Raw genomic sequence first — 25736 nt, 5'->3', positions numbered from 1 at the left:
CATCAAGTTATTAAAAATACTTTTGCAGGCCCCTTGTAAGGGTTCCAGTTTCCCCATAATTTTCTCAAATGTGACCACATAACAAAATGGCCGGGGGTGGGTGGGAGAGACGGAGGGCAGACCCATTACCTCATCTCTTCTGGGATCAGAGACCCTCAGGCTGGAAGGGAGCTCCGAGGTGAGCGTGTGGTGCCAAGGTTGGCTCCGTCATCTGCCCGACCGAGCAGGCAGGGCCAGACCGGAAGCCAGCTCCCGCCGGGCCAGGGCTCTTCCTGCAGTGCCCACCCGCCCCCCTCTCTTTTTTCTAATTGAGGTGAAATCCACATAATATAAAATTAACCATCAGTGTCATTTAGTGCATATACAATGCTGTGCAAATATCACCTGTCTCCTCCCAAAACATCCTCGTCACCCCCAAAGGAGACCCTGAATCCATTAAGCAGTTGCCCCCAGCCCCTGGCACCCCCTCCTCCACTTTCTGTCTCCATGAATTTCCCATTTCTGAAGATTTCATATGAAAGGAGCCACATAATACGTGGTCCTTGGTGACCGCCTTCTTTCACGCAGCCTAAGCCTTCCAGATCCATCCCGCGGGCAGCACTGTGTTCCGTTTTATGGCCCAACAACAGTCCGCTGTAGGGATGGACCAGTTTTGTTTATCCTTCTTCTGTTGGTGGGCAGCTGGGTTGTTCCCACCTTCTGATGTTGTGCAGGATGCTGAGGTGGACGTTTGTGTGCAAATATTTATTTGATGCCTGCTTTCGGTTCTTTGGGGCTCCCTATAACCCCAGGCTTGCCCCAACAGGAGGCCGAGTTGGGAGGCAGCGGGAGTTCTGGGGCCTCCAGCCTATCGACTGGGGGGTCCTGCAGTGTCGGGGACCTGCTCTAGAGAGGGGCCAGGGGTCCACGTGTGGTCCCCACTCTGAGAGTGACCCCAGGGTCCTGACCGACACCCGCAGCCCTCTGCGTCTCTATTTCCATACATGTGACACAGGAACCCGCTGCACTGGGTGATAATTGTAACTGGAATGTCGTTTTACGATTAGTGACACATTTCGTCCTCTCACCAGCCCTGTGAAGTCGGCACCACTAATATCCCCATTTTGCAGGCATGTAAACCAAGGCAGGAGCAGTGAGGCGACCTGCCCAGGGCATCGCAGGTGGGACTGGAGCGCACGCCCCTAACTGCGCGGCCGTGCTGCCTTAAACTTGGGGGGGAGGGGGCGGATTAAAACAGGCCGCAGTTCACTTTAGACAATCCCCAAAAGAGCTCTGCGAACACAAGACCAGAGTCACAGTCTGCGCCCTGGAGGGGCTCGGACCTGGTGTGACAGAGGTGACCCCAGGGGGGTCGCCCCTGTCTTGGCTCACATCAAGGGGACAAGTGGCCCCATTCTGGAGTCGCGGCAGCTGTGGTGGAGGGGGCTGCTCGCTGGGGTGTCGAGATGGGGGCTGGCCTTGCCCCTGCAGAGCCCGAGTCAGCTACCATCTGCTTCCATCTCGGGTGGGCTCAGAAGCCCCCCAGGGAACCTGAGGTCCACAGTAATCCCCCAGCTGCAGGGCAGGGCCGGTGCATAGCAGGGGGTGGACAGCTGGCTCTGGCCGCGGTTAGCTGAAGAGTTCTGGAATTGTCCGCAGGGGAGAATTCTCTCTCCTCTTTGCTGGCTTCTCTACAAAGGAAAGTGCTCTTGGCTGGCCCTGGGTTCCGGGCCACTCTCTGAAGTGGACCGTCCTGGAGCTGTTTGCTTTGTGTTCCTGTTTGATCAGTTGGGACATTGTCCCAACCTCGCCACGGGATCCTGCCAGAGGGCTGTGTGACGTGGGCGGCGCCAGGAGGGACTTGGGAAACTGGGGTTCCTACCCGGCTCTGTTGCCACCTTTCTAAGGGGCCTGATGGGCAAGGACCCCTGGCTATGATTCCCCGAGGGCCAGAGGGGCAGGTCCTTATTTTCCCCCAAGTAAGGGGCGGTCACCAGCCCTGCCACGTTCAGGCTCCTCAGAGGGGCCCGAGTCAGCGGGATCTGAGCCCGCTGGGATCACACGCCTCCTGGTTTGTGGCAAAGAGGGCAGAGCCCGAGAGCTGGCCTCGGGGTCCATGTGGCTGAGGATGGGGTTGGCGATGGGCACCGAGGAGGCTTCAGGAATGGTCAGTCCCCCAGGGCACCGAGACCTCCGTGCAGCTGGGCCACTCTCCCTGTGATTGGGGGGAAACTGAGGCCCAGAAAGGGGAAGCGGCTTTCCTAGCCAGTAAGCGATGTCACTTATACGCTGTTTTTTCTGGTTCTGTTCAGCAAACAGTCCCTGAGCCTGTCCCGGGAGCCTGGGCTGGCCCCGAAGAGCTGTTTACCAGCCTACCAGTTGTTAGATATCAGGGAGCCAGGCCCTTGCCGAGGCACCAGGGCTGCCGGGCAGATGGGTCCCTGGCCCTGTGGAGCTGACTCGCTCTGTTAGTTTCCTGGAGCTGCCCTGACAGATGACCCCTGAAGGGGTGGGGTGGGGTGCTTGGAGTCTGGAATCCAGGGCAGGCAGGGCGCGCTCCTTCCGGAGGCTCTGGGGAGGCCCCCTCCTGCTCCTGGGGTCCCCCGGGTGCGGCTGGGCATGTGGCCACCCTTCTACATCCCACGTGCCTTCCCATCCTCTGTCTCCCCATCTTTATCTCACAGGACACTCATCACTGGACTCAGAGACCCCCAGAGAATCCAGGACACTCTCATCTCCAGATCTTTAACTTAATTTTATCTGCACAGACCCCTTTCCCCAGTCAGGTCACATTCCCGGGTCCTGGGAGTTCAGATGTGGACATATTTTGGGGGGCACAGTTCAACCCACTACACATTCTGACGATAAGCACGGAATGGACACACGGAGAGGTAGCACCAGCAGGGAACTGCTGCTGTGATCACAGCACGCTGTGGAGGTGCCCCAGGCGAGGGCCGCCCTTGGGGGTGGGAGGTGACTCGAGCTGAGATGGGGTGGCAATGGGGCATCTCCAAGAAGGCCTGGGGGAGGGTCCGGGCCACGGGAGTGGCTGGCACAGTGGCCCCCAATGGGGCCGAGGGCCTGTGGGGCTGCAGGGAGGAAGTGGGAGGAGGCAACACAGCTCGTGGTGCAGGGCCTGAGAACTCAGGGTGAGGTCTGGGGGTCTCTCGGATGTGCTGGGGAGCCCCTGGAGGATTTTTGCCCAAGAGCAGCTTAACTTGACGGGCATTTCCAGAAGTCACTCTGGGTTGCCTTGTGGTGAGTGGGTTCTGGGGAGACGAGAGTGGAGGTCAGTTAGGCCGTGGAGAGGCTCCTGTGGCCTTGGGCGGGGCCCGGGAGAGGTGGACAGTTGGGCATCTGGGAGGTTCGGAGGACAGGGCTGGCCAAGGGGCCGGGCGTGGAGGGAGAAAGAAGGAATGAGTGAGGCCAACCTGTGACTTCGGTGCGAGCACCGGACAGTGGTGATGGTTACTGGGATGAGACAACCTGTCAGACACCCAGGGGGAGGCTGGATACAGGAGCTGGGGTTCGGGGTGGGAAGTGTGGGCATCGCCGGCACACAGAGGGGCTGGACGAGAGCCCCTGGGAGAGGGGGTCCTGGACGGAGCCCTTGCTGGGTGTTCCCAGGCTTGAGGCAGTTTGAGGAGGGGGCAGCAGACAGCAGCGGCCCCTGAGGGAGGGCTCCGCATGGGAGGGGGAGATGGGGAGGGAAGTGGAGGCACTGGGGACAGTCACCCCTCGGGGGCTTTGCAGAGACCCGGTGGTGGCCAGGACATTGTGAGGACTGGTTTTTAGGTGGAAGTGCTTCGAGAGCATTTTGCACATGAGCCCCTTTCTACTTCTGGTCGTGACACCTGCCGGAGGACTAAGTCTCGCTCCCTCCATAAGAAGTACAGCTGCTTGCTCTGGCCGTGGCTTCCCTGCATGGCCCTGAGGGTGACGGGCACCACTGGGTCAGGTCAACGGGTAGCACCCGACCCATGATCACCCAGCGTCCACTCATCGTGGGGTTTAGACGTCCACACCTTTCCAGCACCCCGGTGTCCGGTTCTGCCCTGGCCCTGTCCTGGTCGCATCTCCCTTGCACCACTGACGAGGGGGGCCCTGCTGCAGCCCCCACCAGACAGGGCAGGACTTGGGGACAGCCACGGGCCCCCAGAGGCAGAGGGGCAGCTCTGGGTCTTGACCCCAGGCGCCTGGCTCTAGCTCAGGCTCAACCAGGACGCCCAGCGCCTCACTCCTCTTTGCACCTGGAGACTCTCGAGCTTTTTAAGGTCCAGCATCGTGGGGAAGCAGCCGCTTCCTTCAAGTTTTGTACTGGGGGGTGGGAGTAAGCTTTAGAGACAGAGCTGGGTTTGAGCTGCTCTCTGCACTGGCTTCGTGGCCTCTGGCGACTTACTTAATGTTTCCTTGCTCCGTCATCTCACCGCCTGGTTAGGATCACAGATCATTCTTGCCTTCATCTGTTCACAGGTGTTTGTGTATCGAGTGCCTCGTTTATTACTGTGTAATGGGGCAGGGCTGAAAACGAGACAGAACCCGTCCGAGCCCCTATGACACTAAGTACACAGTGAATTATTTTACTGTAATTATGATAAGTTCTGGGAAATTCAGGGAGCAAAGAGACCACACAAGCGAGGAAATACCCATGCGTGCAAGCATGTGTGTGTTGGGGGCGCAGTTAGGGAGGGCTTCCTGGAGGAAAGGACCCTTGAGCTGAACACAGAAGGGTGACTAAGAACTAGGTAAAGGGGGTGGAGGGGCAGGAGCCCCTGAAGTGGAAAGAGGCAGGCCTGGTGGGGGAGCAGGCAGAGCCGGTGGGCTTAGAGCAGAACGCGGTGGGAGGGAGGTGGGGCCACGAGAGCATTTGTCCCTGTCCTAAGAGCACTGGGGGTTTATCGGACACACTGGAGGGCTTTTGGTAAGGCAACATAAAGATCAGAGTAGCGTGCTTGTAGGACAGTGGTTCTCAGTTGGGGACAGTGGTGTCCCCTGGGGACTTTGCACAATGTTGTCACAACTCGGGGAAGTGCTGGATGGACGGAGGCCAGGGACGCCATTCAGCCTCCTCAGTGCACATCCGAGGCTGAGACGGGGGTAGGGAACAGCATGGGGGCAAGACTGGGAGACCGGTCAGGAGGCTGCGGCAGGAGCCCTGGAGGGGGTGGAGGTGGTTGGGACCGTGGAGGGGCAGCAGAGGTGCCTTAGCCGTGTGGATGTGAGAGCTGTCGGGGGCCAGGGCAGGCTGGGGATGAAAGAGGGGCAGTGCCTGGCTGGGCCGGTTGCTGTGACAGGACCTCTCATCTGTAATGCCAAGAAAGTGACAGTTCTGTACCCACAACCTCAGCATGTCCCCAGCTCTTGCTGAACTTCTAATCAGCCGTGGACTTCTGCTCCAGCCCGGGTTTAACGAACTTTTATTGCGCCTTGATGTTTGTGCCAGACCAGATAGGTGCCGTACGGACAGTGAGAGGAGAAAGACACCATCTCTGTCCCCAAGGAGCTTTTCTTCGGGGCAAGCAGAGTAGAACCACTTAGAACACTGTCAGATCCAGCCTGATGTCCGGCTCTGCCCCTGTGGCTGGGTGACCTCAAGCTAGTCACTTACCCTCTCTGAGCCGGAGTTTCCTGAGCTGCAAAATGGAGAACAGAATGCACAGCCTCCCTGAGTGCTGGTGAGAATGAAGTCAGACCCATGCAGAGGGTAGGACTGCGATGCTGCGGTAGCAGAAGATGAGCATCTCAATTGAGCCGAGTCGTGTCTGGGAGTGGAGAAGTGACAGGGCTGGACAGAAGGACCTGAGCCCAGAGGAGCCGGAGCCAGGCCATGGGGCGGTGGGCAGAGATGTCCGTGGCAGAGCCTTGGGGACGTGACCGTCAGCTGAGCTCCCTACAGGGCCGGTGGGGCTGTGGGGGCTGTGGGGGCTGTGGGGGCCGGGGACCCTTGACATTTATACTGACATCACCCTTCAGTGACTTGCCCCTGTTCTTAACTATGTTTGAAGTCCAGGTTCCTAGTCCACAGTCACCGTGTGACGATCTGGCCGCTGGGACGCCGTAGGCGTGCAAGTTGAAAGAGAGCAGGGGATGGGGAAGGGGAGGGACCAGAAGTGGGAGAATTCCCAGCTGCCTTCCGTGTACCCGGAACCCACAGTAACCCTGGGCCGTGGGTGGTCCAAGCCCCATTCCACAGCTCAGCAACCTGAGGCCCTGGTGGTTTCAGGAATTTGCTCAGGGATGCTGGGCTGCAAGCAGGGGACAGGGGTTCAAACTTAGGTCTGTGTGGCTTGGAAACGTCCTCCACCCTCCACTGCAGTGTCCCACGGGGCAGCTGCAAAACTCCCAGCAGAGCCTGACAGAAACGGGGGCTGGCCTTTTCTCTCAGGGTGCCCTCTGTCTCGAGCCCACGGCCCCCTCCCCAGGCCAGTACCTCCTGACCAGGAGGCTGGGGAGCTTTGGCCGGTCAGCCCCGGCTCCCCCCGGCCACCAGTGGCCGCAGCCTTCTCTCTGAGCCCCTGATAATCCTGCTCCAGTCACCGAGTCGGCCGGGCTGTGTAAAAGGGAAAGCAGACCTGCTGTATATATCAAAGTCTTGAAAACTCCCCCCTTTGACCTAGCTCCTCTCCTCTCCTTCTGAGTCTCCAGTCTAATCGGGTAATAGTGATATTATGAAGAAAGATTTTGAATTAAAGATGTTCAACACAGAGCTGTTTGTTCCTGAGAGTGAAAAACTGGAAGCGACATGTGTCCAAAGAGAGAGATGGTGCCACTTCCACTCAAAAAGAGTTCGTCTAATCTAGTGCATGCCACATGCTGGAAACAGTGACGTAAAAACAGATTTTAGATACAGACCCTTGCCTTAAGGAGTTCTCAGTGTCCTGGTAGAATATTATGCAGTCATCTGAAATAGTTATTATAAAGACTGTATAATGATGTTTTTAAAAAAAGAGTTTGGGATAAAATGTTCAAATGACAGAGTAGGATACAAATGTCCATAAACAAGTGAATAAAATGATGTTAAAAAAAAAAACCCAAGCAACACACACACACACACAAATGCCCTGAAAACAAGACTGGAGGAAGTGCAGCAAAATGCACAATTGTTTTAGGATAGGAGCTATCAGGAGTTTCTTTATTTTCACACCACTTAACATTTTTTTCTTTACTATATATGGTTTACTTCATTCTTTAAAGAAATACCACAGTAACTGACTGTTACGGCATTAGTGTGTTAGGCTGTTTTTCAGGCGTTCAGTTCAGGATTCGGGATTCGGTCTCTGAACCTGCCCTCCTGTCACCTGGTGTCTCCCGTCCCCCAGGGCCACACAGCTGGCTCCGGCGACCTGCCCCCAGCACCAGCCCTGCTCCCCGGGGGGCCAGTGGCCTGCCGCAAGCCTGGGTCACGCACCCGCAGGAGGAGCTCTGTGCAGAGGGTGCCTTTGCCAGAGGCCAGTTCAGTGGTGTTGCTTGGAGCCCTGACCCGGGTATAGGAGGGATAGCGTGTGCCCAGGGACACAGGCACACACACACACACACGCACGCACGCACGCACACCCCACGCTGCGTGAGGTTAACCCAAAGACGCATCATCACAGTCTGGGGAGGTCTAGGCTTCGGGGTGTCCATGGTCAGTTAAACCGCGGGGCGTGAGGCCTCCCGAGCAGGGACACAGGTGAGGAGAGGAGAGGGGCTGGGGCTAAGTGTGGGGCCCAGTGACCACAGGAGGGGCGGAGGGGAGGCAGGAGGGCCTGCCTGGGAGCCCTCTCAGGCCTGGGAGAATGTGGGGGCCAAGGGGGCAGGGAAGCCCCAGGGGAGGGAACGAGGAGGCGCGTCAGGTGCCTCTGCGGTGCGATCTGGGCCGTCAGTGGTGACTTGGGGCCGAGCCGAGCCCGGCTGGGAGCCGCACCTTGGGTGGGTGGTGCCGGGTGCCGCTGCCCAGCCTCCCAGGTGGAAGCCCTTGGTGTCAGATTTGATTTCTGTTTAGTGGGCATCTACTCTGTGCTGGGTACCGTGTGTGCCCTCCCCCTTTTTGCCACTGGCCACAGTCCTGACGGGCCTTGCCCGGATGGGAGGAAGTGTGGGGACGGGCGAGTGTGCACCCAGGAGTCAGGTCCAGCGCAGCCCATTGGAAGTGTGGCTGTGAGCATTGCATCTCCGGGCCTCTGTTTCCCCATCTATAAAGTGGGGATAGTGGCAATAGGGGACGGGAGATGTGAATGAAAAGGGCCTTCTCTGCAGGGCCCGTCGCATGTCTCGGTTCTAGCAGACGCTGCTTCATCACGGGGGAGGAGGCTACCCTTCCCCACCTCCAGCCTGGCCTGTCCTCCGGTGGATCCTTCACGGTCATTCTGACGGAGCCGTGGAGGAAGGAGCTTTCCATCGGGTAGGGAGGTGCCCCACACCCGGGAGGGCGAGCTGGCCCTGGACAGCTGGCCATGAGCCGGTCCCCAGGACACAGCTCCCCAGATGGCTCCATTTTGCACAGGTTCCAGCTCTGGGGTTATTTGGAACATTCTAGCCACATTCCAGAGACATTCTAAGTTTCTGGACAGACAGGAGGACTTAACATTTTATTGTCCTGCTGAGAATAAAGTTCAAAATGCTCAAGGCTCCTCCAGTGGGTATCGTTTCCAAATGTTTCTACAGCCCAGGGCAGAAAGTTCTAGCCCTGCCGAGCAGGCCCCAGAAATTCCGAGCTTGCCTTTCTCGGAGTCTGAGGGAGGCTTTGGGGCTGCAGCTGGCATGGGGAGGGGGGGTTCCGCACACCAGGACGTGGCCACAGCCCCCCCAGTGCTCCTGAGCGACTGCAAGTAAATCCCCTTGTCCATTTAACGTGCAATCGAGCCACTGCCAACCGAGAGCTTGTGATACACTTGGAAATTTATTAATGTTATTCTTTAAACTTCATAAACCTTCTCTTGGCAACTCTGTGAAGGTATCGTGGGCCCCCTTTTAGCGACGAGGAAGCTGTGGGTTGGAGAGGCACCGGGCATTACCCAGGGTCACGGAGGTAGGAAGTGCTGGAGTTGGAATTTGAGCCCAGCTCTGTTCGACTCCAAAGCTTACCCTTTTCCTACTAAACCCTGCAGCCTCTGGGTGCTGGCTTCTGTGCCAACAAATAGGAGGACAAGATATAGACCTTGCTCTTAAGAAATTTTTGGTTGGGAGGGTGTGGCAGAAAGGATATTAGAAAACGGTGAGTGTGGGAGCAGAGGGGCACCCACGCCAGCTGGGTGAGCAGAAAGTGCAACGAGACGGTGACAGACTATGTGGGAGGGCAGGTGGGCACTGGGGAGGAGCTGCGAGGAGACACAAGGGTGAGACGGCAGGCAGGGGAGCTGAGGGGGTCTCGCTGGGTTATGGGGTGCGGGAGTGCTGGGAGGGGGGAGCCGGGGTTGGCTGCGTAGGGGGATCCGCCTCTGCATTGGACCACGTGGCTGGGTCACTGTCATCCATCCGTGAACTGTGGGCTGCTTCCATCTGTAACCGATTACGTCCTGTGTTTTGTGAATGCTTTCCTTAAAAATTAACTGGAACGCTCCAGTTATCACTTGGCGTGGCTTTCCTGCTTTGGGGCCGGAGGCTCAGGACTCCGGACAATTTTATCTGAGCCCGGCTCACGGGGAGTCCCACGGGCACCAGGCAGTCTCTCTGGGAACCACAGGGACGGGGCAGCTGAGGTAGGGGACGGACCGGGGCTGAAGTCACAGTGCCAGCCGGCTTTGCTGTGGGGGGACGGTCACCCTTAACCGAGCCCACCACAGGTCTTCCTCTGCCAGCCGGGGGTCCCCGGCCAGAGTGCAAACTGGGGAGGAACATCCTTCGCTGCTGGAAAGAAGCCCAGAGGCCCTGAGAAGCCCGGGGGAGGAGAGGAAAAGCCTGGAAGCTGCAGGTGGGAGGTTGAGGTTCAAGGGGAGGCCCTGCCTCCTTCCGGGCACGTGCCAGGGCCCTTTCCGAGCCTCGTTTCCCCCTCATGCTGTGACAGTGCCCAAACAGGGTCGTCCCGGGAGCGGAGCGTGCGTGCTCCCCTCTGAGGGCCCAAACGCAGCAGGACCCAGACGCACGTCTGATGTAAAGATGCTTTGTGGTGGTCGACGGCCAATGGTCAAGCTCATGTTTTAGGCGACCGCAGCCTCCCGCTGAACCCCAGAGCAAGCCTTTTGGGGCCACCCCAAGGGCTCAGCCTCGGAGGAGTGGTGAGCTCAAACAGAGCCTGACAGCTGTCAGTGCCAGGAAATGCTGCCAAGCCCAGTGGCGTCTGTCCATCCAGGGCTCTAGAAAGCCATGAGGAAGGAAACCTGGTGTCTCTTGAAGCCCGATTTGAAACATCCTGCTGCGAGGCGACCGTCTGCCCAGGTGGCCGAGGCAGCCGTGCCACCCGAGTCCCTCCTGCTGAGACCAAAGCACGTGGCAGCTCGGTACCTGGCTGGCCCTGCTTGGGGCAGGGTGGGGTCTTCTCCGTCCCCAAGCAGAGGGGCTGGGCTTGTGAGCGGGGTGTCTGTGGGGGTGGCAGCCTGCGCTTGGGACAAGGGGCAAGAGGGCGGGTCCCAGACTCGGCAGAGCTGTTGTCAGCGGTGAGGGCACGAGCCAGCTGCCTGGCCTCTGCTCGAACTTTTCGAAAGAAGAGGACACTGTGGCCTGGTCGCCGTTCCGGCTTCACCCAGCCCTCTCTGCCCAGCCAGCCCTGGCCTCTGAACCTCTCACAAATCCCTGTTTCTGTAGAAGAAAGGGTCTTGTGTCAGGTCAAGGTTAAAATCCATCACCAGCCTAGTGCCCTCACCTGCGCCATGAGGACTGGCACCCCATTTCGAGTTGCTTGTAAAGACGAAACGGCAGGGTGCAGCTTCCAGACCCCGAAGCTGTGCTGGAGATGTCGGGCCTCCCCTTCTCCTGAGTTGGCGTCGTGTTGTGTTCAAGGCTCCCGCTCGCGTTCTCTCCTCCACACACCCCCATCCCTGCCTGCTGTGCGCCCCACACTTACCTGTGTTTACCTCCTGCCCTGCCAGGACCCGGCCATGGAGAAGCCGCCCTCGGTTGTCCCAGTTTTCAAGACTCTGGGGTCCCCCATTCCGCACATCTGTCTTTCGAGCAGGACTCACCCTGCTCTGCCTGGGCCCCCGGTGCTGAGCTGCAGCCTCTCAGAACCCCGTTTGGAAGGGAGCAGTTGGGGGTTCCAACTTTCTAGGAGGGAGGGGGTGTGCGCCCCCAGCCTGGGGCCCGGCAGCGTTCTCGGAACTCGTTTGTAGAGCGACCAGAGGCACGGCTGGCTCATCATAGGTGCCCACGCCCCTTTCGGACCCGCCTGGTGCCGGTCTGGGGTGGAGACCCAGGGAGGGTGGGGGATCTGGACGGCGCCCCCAGGAAGCCTGTGTGTTAAGGGGCACATGATGCGAGGGAGGGGGCCGCGGTCACACCAGTCACCTTGTCCTCTTCTCGGCGCAGTGGGTGCAGACGTCTCCATGGAGGGTTGCTGTGCAGACGGGCACCAGAGGGCCACCCAGAAGAAGGATTGCTCATTGCCCTACGCGTCGGAGTCCAAGGAATGCAGGTACGTTTGCAAGAAGCTGTCGTTTTAGCAGCCCCCTCCTCTGCCCACCTCCTTGTCCTCACACAGGGCACGGCACAGCCTTCCTGTGACTGACTTACTTCCCTTGGCTGGAAGTAAGGAGACATGGGCCTCCATGGCAGTTTCCTCCCAAGGAAAAGGGGCTGTATGGGCACAGAAGAGGTAATGTAACTGGGGGAGCTTTGCAATAAGAACGCAGGCCACCCTAAGACCCTGAAAACACAGATGAGCTGGTCCCAGAGAGGAAAGTTCCTTCCCCCAGGGAGTGGCCCGTTAGGCAGGAGCCAACCACCGCACTGGCGTTTGCAGTCTTCTCTCCCTAAAGCGACTCGGGCTCCTTCAACGTTTGGGGAGAACGTGAGCTTGGAACAGATGATGAAAATATGTGGGTAGCACTGATCATCATCCTAAAAATAATGGTAAAAACCATAGCACGCCTTTGTTGAGCACCTACTGCGTGCTCAGCATTGGGTGTGTGTTGTCTCATTTAACCCTGTTATCGATCCTATTTTATAGACAAGGATGCTGAGCTTTCCCCAGCACGCACAGCTAGCAAGTGCTGGCGGTAGGATTTGAACCCAGATCTGCTGCCTGCAAAGCAATGCAGGGAAGGCGAGGGTGGAAAAGCATCCCTTGCCTGGCATTTCAGTTTTCTCTGCCTCTAATTCGAGCCTCAGCTGCAGCTCTTGGGACGCTGGGTGGAGGGCTCTTACGGAAAGTCTCACTCACCTCATTCTGGAGCTTTGCATTTGTGTTGGCACTGGGGGTAGCCTGCTGCGTGCCAGCCACAGAGGAGGATATAGATCCTAATTTCAGAAATTCTTAAAGAGTCCAAAGCATACAGACCAAATAAAGGAAGAGAACACAGGATGCCTGGATTTTCTGCATGGCCTAGAAGATAGTGCAGTTAAGGTTTACGCAGTGTCTGATGAACACGAGCTGTGATTTTGGCTCCCAGTGTGGCTGAGTGCTGGAAACGTCTGGCGGCTGCTGGCGGCTCTGTCGCTAAGCTGGGCGTCCAGCGCCAAGCCTGTGTGTACAGACTGTGCTGGCGAGAGGCGGCCTGGCCCCGGAAGGAGCCAGGACTCGGGTGTGTGGATGGACCTGGGATGGAGTTCCAGCTGTGGGCTGGTGCCGGCTCTGAGCCTCAGCTCCACTGAATATAAAACAGGGACCGTGATCCCGTTCTTTCAGGGTTGTTGTGATGATCAGAAATGACATAGGGAACCAGCACCAGAAAACCAAACAGGGTGGGGAGGGACACTGTTATTAATGTTATTGAAATCAAGAGTTGGTAAAACTCACAAAATGAGGCACCGGCCAGCGGAGCCTGAAAGAACTGAGGCCAGAGAGACTCAGAGCTCGCTGGGTCCGACTTGGAAATTTGCATTTTAGTCACCTAGATTTATTACTGACCTCTATTCTCCAATGTCTTTCATGAGATCTGGAGATGTCTTTCCTCCCCTGTGGGCCTCAGAGGGCCCAGAAATGCTTTCCTGTCTATGTAGGAGGCATTTGTTTTATGAACTACATTTCATCAGGGGTACATTTCAAAGCATGCATTGCACGGACCCCCAATTTGTTTCTGGAGGCGCCTCTGGCTGGATAGCACACATTTCCATATTACAGTGTCCTCAGAACTACCTGTCCCCTGACCGTCCAGGTCACCAGTCAAGGATCACTAAATGTTGGCGTTTGGGTGAGTGACCAGCCCTTAGTTTCACCAACGTCCTGGGGAAACAGTGAACTCATCTCGTAATCTCATGGGCAGGGGTTGTTGTGTGACCCGTTTGAGGACTCTGTGAATTAGCCCTTGAGCTGACTGCTGTCAACTGTGTCCCCAACCCTACAGGGATGCTGTGCTGCTCCCCCTGGTCCTCCCCTGCACGCTCTCCCCTTCGCCCCCTTAATGCTGGGGTTCAAACTCTGCCCAGTCTGCAGAGAACAGGCCGAGCCAGGGTTCTGGGCTGGGGGCCAGAGGTAGCTCATCTAAGGAAACACTTGGGTTGTAGCTCAGCAAGCAGACATTGGGCTCGTCATGGGGGCTGCTTAGGAGCAGAAGACCCTTCCCCTGCCTTCCTCGCTTCCCCTATCCAGTGGGTGAGGGTGGGCCAGTGAATGCTGATTCCGGGGCCCACAGGGCAGTGATGCCCAAGCATAGGGATTTTCCAGCTAATTCAGTGATATCCTTTTGAAAGGAGCAGGGACAGGAGAGAGCAGATCAGGAAATCAAGCCTGATTTAAGAGGCACTTGTTAATAGTGTTGTTTAAAAGATGCAAGAAACAGGGAGCCCTGGCCAGTTGGTAAGTCAATTGTTTTAGCACCATTTTTCCTCTTTCAAAGGGGCATTCCACCAGCCTCACCAGTCGTCAGTAAAATTCTGTTTTTATTCATTTGGCAGATCTCTGTGGGGCTCTGATTTTGTGCCAAGCTCAGCACAAGGCAGGTGGGAAGGCACGGCCGGCTGAGCCCCCCTGGGCCGGGGAGGCAAGGGCCCAGAGCAGGGAGGTGGCTCCCCTGGGTGGGCAAGGGAATCTGAGAGGACTGTAAACGTGGGTTCCAGTCAAACAGGGATTAGTCTGCTTGAACCTTTAAACAACGAAACATCTGGGGACAGTCAGGAGATGGCAGTTCCAATTTTCCCTCAATTTATCTATCACCCTCAACCAAGGTCCAGCATTCTGTAGAATCTAAATCTAAATTCTCCTAAAACCTTGTGTTAAATTAAATGCACAGATCCTTCAACCTTTTTCAGAGGAATTTGGATACACACCGAGCCAAAACCCAACGCAGGTCCCCAGCTGGCACTTTCCAATCCAGTAAGCCCTTTCAGAGCCCTTGGTCAACTCACTGCACAAAAATCCAAGGGCCCGCTGCATCTACACTCCGTGCTGGACAAGATGGGGGTAAATCAGGGACAAAACAGGCAAAAACCCCGCCCTTGTAGACATTCCACGGTGGACACAGACAACGAACAAAATAAGTAAATTCCGTGGTTTGTTAGAGGGTGATTTGTGCCAGGGTAGAATAAACCAGGGGAGGGAGATGGGCAGTCTGGCTGGGGCCAGTCGAGCGCCTGGGGAAGGCGTCACTGAGAAGGGACATTTGAGCCGGGCCTGAAGGAGGCAAGAAGGCAAACCATGTGGAAATGCGGGGAAGGGCATTCCAGGCAGAAGGAACAGCCAGCGCAAAGGCCCAGAGGAGGGCGTGTGCCTGTGTGACGGAGCAGCAGCCGGAGGCCAGTGCAGCAGGGTGGCGAGGGCTGAGTGGGAAGACAAGAGGCTGGAGGGTAACCAGAGGGGCCAACGGTCAGGGCCACTTGGCCATCGAGAGACTGGCTTTGTCTCTGTGCGAGGGGAGAAGCCTCTGGAGGGGTTTGAGCAGAGAAGTGACATGCAGCAGAGCTCACATTGTAAAAGGGACCCTCTGGCTGCTGTGTGCAGAAGAGAGTAGCGGAGAAAGGAGGGAAGTGAGAGACTAATTTGGTGTTTCGGACCAAGTGGCAGCAGAGGGGTGAAGAGTGGCCGGGCGATGGGCATGTTTCCAAGACAGAGCTGCCAGACTTTGTTATTATTTGGATGTGGGTTTGATCGGAGAGAGGAGACCAGGACAGCCCCAGTTTCGTCCTGAGCGAAGGGACAGGTGGCGTTTCCCCGAGGAGGAGGGCAGGCTGCAGGAGGAGAAGGTTGTAGAGGCTGTGGCCATCCCGGGGGAGACACGAGGGGCCGCTGGGGAGCCCAGGCGGGGGTCCCAGGGAGAGGCCGGGGCCGGAGAGGGGAAGTGGGAGCCGCCAGCACGGGGGGCATCTGGATGAGGCGCTGGAGCGAGGGTGCGAGAAAGACCTTGGGGTTGGGGGGCGGCCCGAAGCAGGCTCCGTGCTGACTGCTCTCCTTGGTGGCGCGTCCTTGCGCTTAACCCTCACGGGGCCACCTCCCAAAACACGTCCGCTCCCACGACAGGTCCAAGGGCGCTCGGGAACTGTGGGCCGGGACGGCACATGTGGGGCGGGTGAGGTCGGGCCCTGCGGGGCCGCAAGGTGGGGTGCCTGGCCTCATGGGAGAGTGGGGCACAGGCCCTAGAGCCTGGCTAGTCCTTTGGTTTTCAAACAGGGTTCCTTGGGGCCTCGGCACTTCCCTGGCATCTTCCTGGAGGGAGAAGGGTGCAGCCGTGCGGGCCCCGGGCCCCTGCCCCTGAAACCACTGCTTTCCTCTCCTAAGCTCCTGGAACCACGGCTCAGTGCCTTAAAAATGTTTGAGAACCGCGAATGGTCCGATCCCCTCTTTGGGTACAGAGGAGCGAGCCGAGGCCCATTTCGGGGATGGGGGCTGTTGCCCAAGGCCACCCCCTGGAGTCCAGGCAGAGCCGGACGGGGAGCAGGGTCAGCACCTGCCCCCCTCGCCCCTTGTGCCCCCTGATGCCCTGTTCTGACTTGTCAGTTGGGTGGTGGCAGCTGTGACCAAGGAGGGGGTCACAGCCCTCAATTTGGGGGAACTCACTGACTCCCCAGGCCCGGCTCCAGCTGATGTTCCTGGACCCTGCTAACAGCCCGTGAGGCACAGTGGTGGTGTCACCCCGAAAAACAGGAGGAGATGGGGGCTCATGACAGTGGGGCCGCCTGCCCGGGTCGAGGGGACAGGCAGGGGGGCTGAGATTTGTGCCAGCTCTACCGGCTCCCGCCGAGGGGGTCTTCACATGGCCCCGGACCCCGCCGAGCAGAGCTCAGTGACAGCAGCTCCAGAGGTGCCGAGGCCGTGGGAAGCTGCCTCCCGCCCCCCACCCCAGGCCGACCCCCCACCCATCCCCCAAGCCTCCGCAGGGGGGCTGGCGGCCAAGGAGGACCTCAGCCAGCATTTTTTTTTAATTCAGTTTTATTGAGACATATTCACATACCATGCAATCATCCGTGATGTGCAATCACAGCACCATCAAATAGCTGTACATTCGTCACCTCAATCCATTTTTTGAACATTTTCTTTACACCATAAAGAATAAAAATAAGAATAAAAAACAAAAGTAAAAAAGAACATCCAAATCATCCCCCCCATCCCACCCAATTTTTCATGTAGTTTTTGCCTCCATTTTTCTACTCATCCATCCATACACTGGATAAAGGGAGTGTGATCCACAGGGTTTTCACAATCACACTGTCACCCCTTATAAGCTACATTGTTATACAATCGTCTTCAAGAGTCAAGGCCACTGGGTTGGAGTTTGATAGTTTCAGGTGTTTACTTTTAGCTATTCCAATGCATTAAAACCTAAAAAGGGTTATCTATATACTGCGTAAGAATGTCCACCAGAGTGACCTCTCGACTCCATTTGCAATCTCTCAGCCGCTGAAACTATTTTGTTTCATTTTGCATCCCCCTTTGGATCAAGAAGATGTTTTCAATCCCACAATGCCAGGGCCAGGCTCATCTCTGGGAGTCATGTCCTGCATTGCCAGGGAGATTTACACCCCTGGGAGTCAGGTCCCATGTAGGGGGAAGGGCAGTGAGTTCACCTGCTGAGTTGGCTTAGCTAGAGAGAGAGGCCACATCTGAGCAACAAAGAGGTACTCAGGGGGAGACTCTTAGGCACGATGATAAGCAGGTTTAGCCTCTCCTTTGTAGTAACGAGCTTCACAAGGCCAAGCCCCAAGACAGAGGGCTCTCCCCAGCCAGTATATTTGAATGGCTGGACGGATGGGTGTTGTCAGTCCACGGAAAGCACAAGTAAAATGTGCAAGGGCACAACATAGACAAATCCATCCCGGAGCCTGGGGGTGATTCTAGAAACACACAGAATGCCGGGTGCCAACCTGCAGCCCTGTAGGGCGGGGAGAGGCAGAGTGGGCCAGGGGCTGTGGTCTCCGGGAGGTGAATGTGGGCATCAGTGCAGCCAGGACTCCCAACTCCTGCCCCGGGCACACCCTGCAGTCACTCCTTCTGACTAAACACCCGTTGAGCACCTTCTGTATGCCAGGCATGGTGTGAGTCTCCGTGCATCTGCGGGTGGGTGAGCAGGAGTGAAGAAGGCAGCAGCCAGAGCTCCCATCCCCAAGGGGCTCCTGCTCCCAGGCCTGGGTGCTGCCCGGTGCCCCCCACCCACCCCCCGCAGAGCCCCCGGCCCTCACCCGACCCCCCTCTGCCCGCAGGATGGTCCAGGAGCAGTGCTGCCACAGCCAGCTGGAGGAGATGCACTGCGCCACGGGCATCAACCTGGCCAATGAGCAGGAGGGCTGCGCCATGCCGCACAGGAACAATGCCAGCCTCGAGGCCATGGTTGTGAAGGTGAGGACCACCCAATGACCCCACCTCCCCCGGGTCAGTCAGTAAACCCTGGGCGACGCCCTGGCCAGCTCCATGCTGGGGACACAGGGTGAAGTGACCCGTCTTTGCCCTGAGGACCTCAGGCCCCAGGCTTCAGGCCAGAGTGCAGAGGTCAGAACAGGGGTCGTGTGGGCCAGGGCCTTCTCCAGCCAGCCTTCAGAACCCCCTTTGCAGCTTAGGGGAGACACCCCACCCCTGCCGGGACACCCTCCTGCTCATCTAACCCGAGGGCTAGCTGGGGCCCGGAGCTCAGAATGGCCCCCTCCGTGGTCTGTGACGACACGCAAGCTCCGCAGCCACCCGGAGGGGCGTACTGGGGCTCCAGTGGTCCTGGGAGGGGCCCCTCGCGCCCCACAGGGCCGGGGTCTGGTGAGGCGGGTCTGCGGCCCCCTCGGCCCCCCTCGGCCTGACCCCAGGGAGGCAGGCAGGGCTGGGCACGGGGTCCCACAGGCTCAGAGGTGTAATCCCCACGACCCTGTGACCAGAGCCTCCCTGGAGAAGGTCTGCACCTGGGCCTGGTGGGGAAGCTCCGGAAACTGCCAATAAGCCAAAGATGTCCAGCGGGCCCTCCCTGACCACCCGCTGGGGGAGTCCAGCCCCGGCCAGGAGGGGCTTGGGTGCGGGCGCGGGCCTGGTCTGCTGAGCTGCCATCGGAGGGGCTGGGGTTGAGAGGAGCCCCTGGGAGAAACGCTCCCTGCTCCAAGTGGGAAGGCAGTGAAGTGGTTTGGGGAGCAAGGATCCAAGTGAAGTCTGGTTCCCGAGGGGCTGGCGCTCCCTGGGTCCTTGCTGGGGACTTTCTCCCCACCAGAATGGGACGTGGGGGAGGCTCTGCACAGAGCCCACCTGCTCTCCCGGGCCTTTGTGGGCTTTTGTGGGCGGAAGCTTCTGGCACGAGGCAGCTGGGTGGGGCGAGGGTGGGCAGTCGTTTTGGAGCCTCGGACATTTAATGACCGCCGGCCGGGGCTCTGCAGATGCCATCGGCCTGGCAGACACTGCCCATGTCCCTGGACTCAGCGAAGGGGCAGTGCGGAAAGCTGTGGAACATTCTAGAAGGAACGGGAACAGATTGCCTTGGCAGATGAGCGATTTGTGTTTCCAGAAGAGGTTACTCACACCCCCGAAAAGGAGACAGTTCACGAACACCCCCGCACCTTCCTGGCACAGGGGGTGAAATAAGCTGCCTGGCAGATCCATCAACCTTCACTGACTGAAGCAAAAGCCACCCCTCCCAGCCCCTGCTTTGGGCCTTCTGGAAAGTTCCGTGCTCTTCTGAGAGTAACCACTTGGGACTGAAGTGGGGCTCTCGGGCACTGGGGGAGACGCTGCCTCGGGGACCACGTGTGGCTGTTGGGAACTCTGGGTGCAGGTGCCAGGCAGGGACACCACCCTCTGCTTGGTGACATGTCTTGGGGTCCCAGAGCCCGTGTGGCCTCTGGCCAGGGGCATTGAGGGCAGCCAGGGACTGGAGGAGGGGAGGGGAGGGGGGAGCACCTGCCTGGGCCTTTTAGAGCCTTTGAGATCTGGGGCTCAGCTTGCTTTGTTACTTGCTGCCGAAGAGGCACATCAGTCGGACACGAGCCACCACTGTTTGGGGCAAGGGAACGAGCTGGGGACAGAGAGGTGTCCCCGAGGACCCCCTGGGCCTCCGCTCAGCTGGCTGTCCAGCTTCTCCATCTGAGTTGCCTCCTGTGCTTGCAGAGATGCTGTCACTGCTGCCTGCTGGGCCGGGTGGCTCAGGCCCAGGGCCAAAGCTGCGAGTACAGCCTCCTGGTCGGCTACCAGTGCGGGCTGGTGTTCCGGGCCTGCTGCGTCAAGAGCCAGGAGTCCGCAGACTTCGCTCCCGGGGACATCGGGGACCTCCAGGAGACAGGTAACCCCCTCCCTGTCCTCTTGGCGGTGTGGGCGTGCACGTGACCGCTGCCTTAGCCCAGCCCAGCCCAGTTCTGGTCGTCAGGGCATCTCCAAGGTCATATGGCTACCCGTGGAGCAGGGAGAGCCCAGGCCTCCCAGGGCCGGGCCGGTGCCTCCTCACCCTCCAAAAGGAGCCAGTGGGTGTGGGCGAGGGGCTGGGAGGCATCATGCACTAGTACCAGGCTGTGTTCTTTCAAATAATAGACGTTGTCTCAGCCAAGGGGTGAGTGACCCCCGAGAGCTGTTTCAAGAGAGCTCCCAGCTGTCTGTCCTGTGCTCTGTCTCTCTGCCATCCGTCTGTCCAAAGCCAGATAAACCCCGAAGCCTTTGGGCACGGTTCGGTTACAAGACTCAGGCAGCCTCTTGGTTTTCTAATAATCTCTTTCATGTACGTCATGGTTTCCTTTGCCACGAGGCAGTAGGAAAGATTCGGTGGTCTGCTCTGCCCCAAGCCCCCTGAGCGTCTCTCCCCTCTCTGTTCAGATGGGTGAGGTGAGGGAAGGGGTCAGAAGAGCTCGCAGACCTGAGGTCTCTAAGCCAGGCCGTCCACGGCACTGGGGCTCAGGTCAGGGGGACTGGTCTGTGTGTTATTTTGAGCCCAGGGCTCCGTGCACGCCGAGGGGCTAATAGGAATCGTCTCCGTCTAAAAAGGGATAAGGATCCCATTCCAGGTCCCTCCTGGGCTCCTGGAAGCAGAGATGACATGTGCACTTCAAACAAACCCAAACCCTTAATCCTGGTAGAGCATTTCTTCTTCCTGTCTCTGGGGACGTTGATTACTCTCTTGATCTCAGGGATTGGGGGCGGCTCAGTGTCTTCTCTCCCCTGTCTTCCATCTGCCCTGGACTTCCCTGCATGGAGCCTCCTTTGTGGGGACCCCCGTCTCCCCATCCTCACCCACTCACAGCTGTTGCTGCCTCCAGCCCACCAACACTGGTTGAGAACTATGGTGCCCCATGCTCAGCGCTGTCAGCACCCATGCGGGCTGGGGGCCTCTAGAAACGTCCAGAAGAGTTTCAGAGTCATGTGTGCCTGCTTAAGCTGGCTTAAAAATTGGGGCTTGTAGTTTGTATGTATTTGATTAATTTTGCTCTTTTAGTGATTCGTTTTATTGTATTGCATTAGGTTATTTTGTATTGTATTATTATATTGTATTATATTATAATACATTATTGTAATTCATTTTATCATATGTTATGAAAATATTGCCCCAGACCAGGGACAGAGATCCAGTCCTTTGCCATAGATAGTTGGAGGAGAACTCTGCTGGGGCATATCTTGGGTATACCAACTCCCGTCTTACAGATTGGGAAACTGAGGCTGGGGAAACTCAGATTCAGGATCCCATTTGCTGGCAGGCCTTGGGCCTTTCCGTGCCAGACTCACTGGCACCCACCAGCACTGTGTAGATTGTGAGGCCCCATCACCCCGGTGGTGAAGGGTGCCTCATGTACGAGCCCCCCTGCCTTCCCACCGTGAGCTCTTCGGGGTGGGATCAGGCCCACGTGTGCGTCCGAGTGTCCCGGCCCGTGCCTGGCACGTGGGGGATACTTGGGTTTTGCCTGGATTGAATGCGCTGAGTGCAGGAAGAGCCCCAAATTAAATAAACCAGAGGGAAGGTGCTCCCCAGCTCCCCACCTAGAAGAGAAGGCCCGCCCCTAAATTTCTTTTGCTTGGTGCCTCCCCAGGTTGAAAGTTCCTTGGCTGGTTAGAGACCCTGTATCATATTGTAACAGCCCCTGAAATGCAATGCTTTGTGCATAGTCAGTCCCATCTGTACGTCCCACGTCTCACCAAATTTCACAGCAGTATTTTTATTACGTTTTTCTTTTTAATGCCGTTTACGTTTCCATTTTGCATATATTACATGGTCATTGTGGGCATTTTAGGAAACACAGACAAAGAGAAGGAAGAGGAAATCCGACCCAGAGGTGGATAGTTTCCCCTGGGGCAGCGCCCCGTCGGCCTTGTCCTTCCCCAGAGGCCCGATGAGGCCGTGGGCGTGGCTTCCGCGCAGGCTCCTCCCCCCGGGTTTCGGTGCCGTGGCTGTGAGCCGTGAGCGCGGCTGTTTCCTCGTGTGCACGGGCCCTAAATGTCGGGGGCTTGATTTTCAAGTGTTTCCAGGGACTCTGCCCACTCAAGGCCCGTCTAAGCTCCTCGCCCCTCCTTTTGGTCAGGGGTCAAATGGACAAACCCCACCCCCCTTTGTGCAGGGAGGCTGGGGGGAAAGGGGCTGGTGGGAACTTGTGTGTTGACCCTGGTCCCTGCTTCTCGGCCTCCGAAGCAGCCGGGCCTGGGCTTTGACAGGCTCTGTGGGCACGGGCCAGTCTGACATCGTATCCCTGGGGGCTGGGGGACCCCAGTCCTCACGTGGGGGTGGCTTTTACCTCCTCGTCTGTATCTGTCCAGGTGTAATGGATGTGCCCGTTTCTTCTCTTATCTCATCACTGTCAGGGGAAGCTGATGGGGACTTACCACCCCACCTAGATGTGGTCCCCTCCATCCCACCGGTCCCTTTCGATCCCATTGCCCTCTTGAATTTTCTTTCTAGCATGAGTGCCCCCCGTTTACTCATAACCTGTCCATCATCCATCTTCCCCAACGAGATTCAGCTCCAGGGAAACAGGGGCCTCGTCTGTGCCACGTCCTTAACCCCCGGAGCAGAGAGGCCCAAAAACACCTGTCGAATAAATCAAGTGTGTGGATCCCGGTGGCTGGCTCCAAATTAAGCTTTGCAGGCAAACTATACCAAATAAACTTTTAGCCTGTGCATTGCTGAAGGTTGTTCGGGGAATGTGACTTGATTTATATCAGAGCTGTTACTGCATTTGCTAAAATACTTAAGGTATTTGGACAATGTGACGTGAAGTTGACGACTGCAGGCAACCTACCAGTTATTTCTGTTTAAGAGGTCTTTTAGAGATTTAATTGCATTCATGAGAGTAATTCTGTTTGAAAAAGGATAAAATTAATATTTAGCCGTTCATAATCTGTACAAACGGACGTGACTCCCTGATTGCTACAAGAAGGCCAACTCTTTGGCATTTCTTCTGATCCAAGCTGGAGCCAGCTGGGTTTGCATACGTGTCTGTCTTTCTGTCCCCCTTAGCGAAGATTCCCGAGGGTGAGGAGGAGCCAGAGGATCCCTACCTGAACGACCGCTGCCGAGGTGAGAACCTGCCATCTCCCCTGTGCCATTTAGGGGTTCATGAAGCCCCAGAGAAGCTCAACCCTCCGCGGTTTTGCTCGGATTCCCCCCGGGCAGTGCCCTTTGGCGGGATCCACTGTCAGCCCGTCCTCTTGTCCTTCCTGGGCATCTGCCTTCTCTTCCTGCCCTCTCCTTGGAGCTGGCGCCGGGTGGGGAGGGAGGGACAGTGTGGGCTTATGGGGAAGTGGGGTGGGCGAGAAGCGGACACGACAAGCCCCCGGCCCCAGCGTTCTACCCCACGGCCGCTGCTCCCCCTGAGGCTGGCAGCCCCCCAGGGACAGGGCTGAGAGTGATTTGACTTGGTGTCCCTGGAGCCCACCCAGGCCTGGCCCACAGCGAGGTCAAGTGAAAGATAATTGCTTGTCTCACGGGGCGACATTTTCGAGTTTAAAGTGAGTCGGGCCTGGCCCGGCTGGGTTTCCGTCGGAGCAGGCTTACCTTCTCTGTCCTGGGACAGGGCAGCAGGTCCAGGCCGGCAGGTCTGCGCCTCCATTTCACTTGGCGAAGTGCCCTGCAGCTGGGAGGTTAGTTAGGGAGCCAGTTGAATGACAACGTGGCGTGGGCAGTCCAGGTGACGGCAGGTACAGCATGCGGGGAGGGGAGGGAGGAGATGGACAGACGGCCCTGAAAGCCTCGGTTGCTCTCTGGGTCAGGGGAGGGACCTGGGTTGCAAGGACCAGGGAGGATTAGCCAGGAACAGAATATGCGAAGGCTCAATGGGCAGTGGGGATGGAGGTAGGAAGGGGCAGGAAGGGCGATGACCCCGCCGCTGGGGCCAGGGGTCCATAGAGGAAGAGGCTGCCGACGCGGGCAGGGCCCCGCAGGGCCTGGGCAGCGGGCAGAGATGCATCTCGCAGTGTCTTTGCTTAGCAGAGCTTTAGCCTAGTGAGATTTGCACTTTGAGCCTTGTTCCGGCTGCCCAGTGGGGAAGAGTGGGTGGGAGGGGGTCGTAGCAGGACACTCGGGGGGCTGAGGGGGAGGAGGTGTGGCCACAGCCGGAGCTGAGGCCTGGGACAGAGGGGTCCTGCTTGAGAGAGATCTGGGGTACACTTGGGGCCTGCTCAGGGCCCGGCCCAGGTGGGTAGCATCACGCTCTTCTTTGCCTGGCCCCTTCCAGCTCCATCATAGCCCATGGAGACTCACAGCTGCAGCCCCCGGGGTGTCTGGGGCCCAGTGGAGGGGTGGGTGGGCTCCAGCCGCAGAATCTGCCCAGGGATGTGTCTCCAGTCCAGTCCAAACAGAACTGGAAAACCAAAAGCTGTCTGGTGTGTGCTTGGCTTCTGATTCCAGGCGGGGGCCCCTGCAAGCAGCAGTGCCGGGACACGGGTGAAGAGGTGGTCTGCTCCTGCTTTGTGGGCTACCAGCTGCTGTCTGATGGCGTCTCCTGCGAAGGTAAGGGGCCAGGGCCCAGGGTGACAGCAGGATGGGCTGACCGCAGCACTCCGAGCCTGGGGGCCTGGACTCGAGGGCCAGGCAGGGCTGCTGCTTTGCACAACTCAGGGGCCCCACTCATGGGTTGGAGAAAGGCCCGGGACTGGGTCTCCAGGGCTCCCTGGAACTGTGCAGCAGCCCCAGCCAAGGCTCATACGCAGAGGACGGAAACACTGGTGTTGGGCATGAGGACCAGGGCTGGGCTCAGCCAAGGCTCTGGATCTGGCTGTGCTGGGCAGCCTCGGGCTGCTCCCTCAGCCTCTCTGGGCCCTGGTTCATGAGAGGGGGAAGGCGGCCCAAGATGAGAGTGTTGCCGAGGACCAAGTGGTGGCACGTCCTCATGGTGCCGTACCACGAGGTGCACGGGCCGGGACCCAGCTTGGGTTGAACGGGTGATTCGACAGGTGCGGGGAGCCAGTTCTGCTGCGCCTTCTGGTAAATTCCTTCTGCTACAGCGGAAGGATTGGCCATTCTCGCCGGCCACTCCTGGGTCTCCTCTCCCCTAGATGTCAATGAGTGCATCACCGGCAGCCACAGCTGCCGGCTGGGGGAGTCCTGCGTTAACACCGTGGGCTCCTTCCGCTGCCAGCGTGACAGCAGCTGTGGGACGGGCTACGAGCTCACGGAGGACAATGACTGCAAAGGTAAGATCCGTGCCCAGGCTCGCCTCCCTGGGGGACACACGTTTTGCAGTGGGGAAGGGTGGCTGCCCTGGAGGACAGAGGTGGTCAGCCCTGCCTGGCCAGTGGCCGGGGGTGTCACAGGGCAGATGGGATGCAAGGGGCTTTCAGAGCGTGTGGAGAGCCGGCTGTAGTGCACCTGCTCGGGTCTGGTTCTGTTAGGAGTAAAGACTTACTTGCTTTCAGTGCCAAGTAAATGGCGCTCGTGGGATTTCTGAAAAGCCTGAGTGCGTGATCGTTTAAAAACAAGAGCAGGCTAAATTTCAGGTGTTCACATGTGCCTTCTACCAAAAAAAAAAATTGCACACCAGCTGCCTTGCATCCGGTTCCAGGCTTCCTTGAAGTTCAAAGCACGTTCTTTTGGTGGCCTCTTCTTGCCGAGTGATAGATGTTATTTGGCAGATGAGGTTCTGATGGGGATCTTTTAGAACTGCCTTTCTCTAGGGGGTTTTGAGCCTTTCAGAGGACAGAACCACTGGTCTGATAATGATTTGAGGGTGACTCCAAAGCAAGGCGCACCCTCCTGACGCCCGCGGGCTTTGAGCAAGCACAGGCCACACCAGCCCTGCGGAATCGGGCTGGGCGGTTTGGACACCCTGAACCCAGTGGCCGAGCCAGCTGTCTGCACATTTGAATGTTTGACCTGTGA

The 25736-nt window shown here is 58.0% G+C and overlaps 1 protein-coding gene across 2 annotated transcripts in view; it reads left to right on the top strand.

The window, feature by feature from the left end:
- FBLN1 (fibulin 1) overlaps positions 1-25736 on the top strand; it is a 77074-nt gene that overhangs the window by 3680 nt on the left and 47658 nt on the right. For both annotated transcript variants that reach the window (XM_037847088.1, XM_037847089.1), the window contains exons 2-7: positions 11422-11527; positions 17683-17818; positions 19556-19727; positions 22878-22937; positions 24267-24368; positions 24914-25051. In XM_037847088.1, coding sequence (XP_037703016.1) covers positions 11422-11527; positions 17683-17818; positions 19556-19727; positions 22878-22937; positions 24267-24368; positions 24914-25051 — 714 coding nt within the window. The remainder of the gene's footprint in view (positions 1-11421; positions 11528-17682; positions 17819-19555; positions 19728-22877; positions 22938-24266; positions 24369-24913; positions 25052-25736) is intronic.

The sequence above is a fragment of the Choloepus didactylus genome, chromosome 8, assembly GCF_015220235.1.
Source record: "Choloepus didactylus isolate mChoDid1 chromosome 8, mChoDid1.pri, whole genome shotgun sequence".
Lineage (NCBI taxonomy): Eukaryota > Metazoa > Chordata > Mammalia > Pilosa > Megalonychidae > Choloepus > Choloepus didactylus.
The sequence above is the reverse complement of the archived record's forward strand: the minus strand, read 5'-3'. Positions and strand labels throughout refer to the sequence as shown.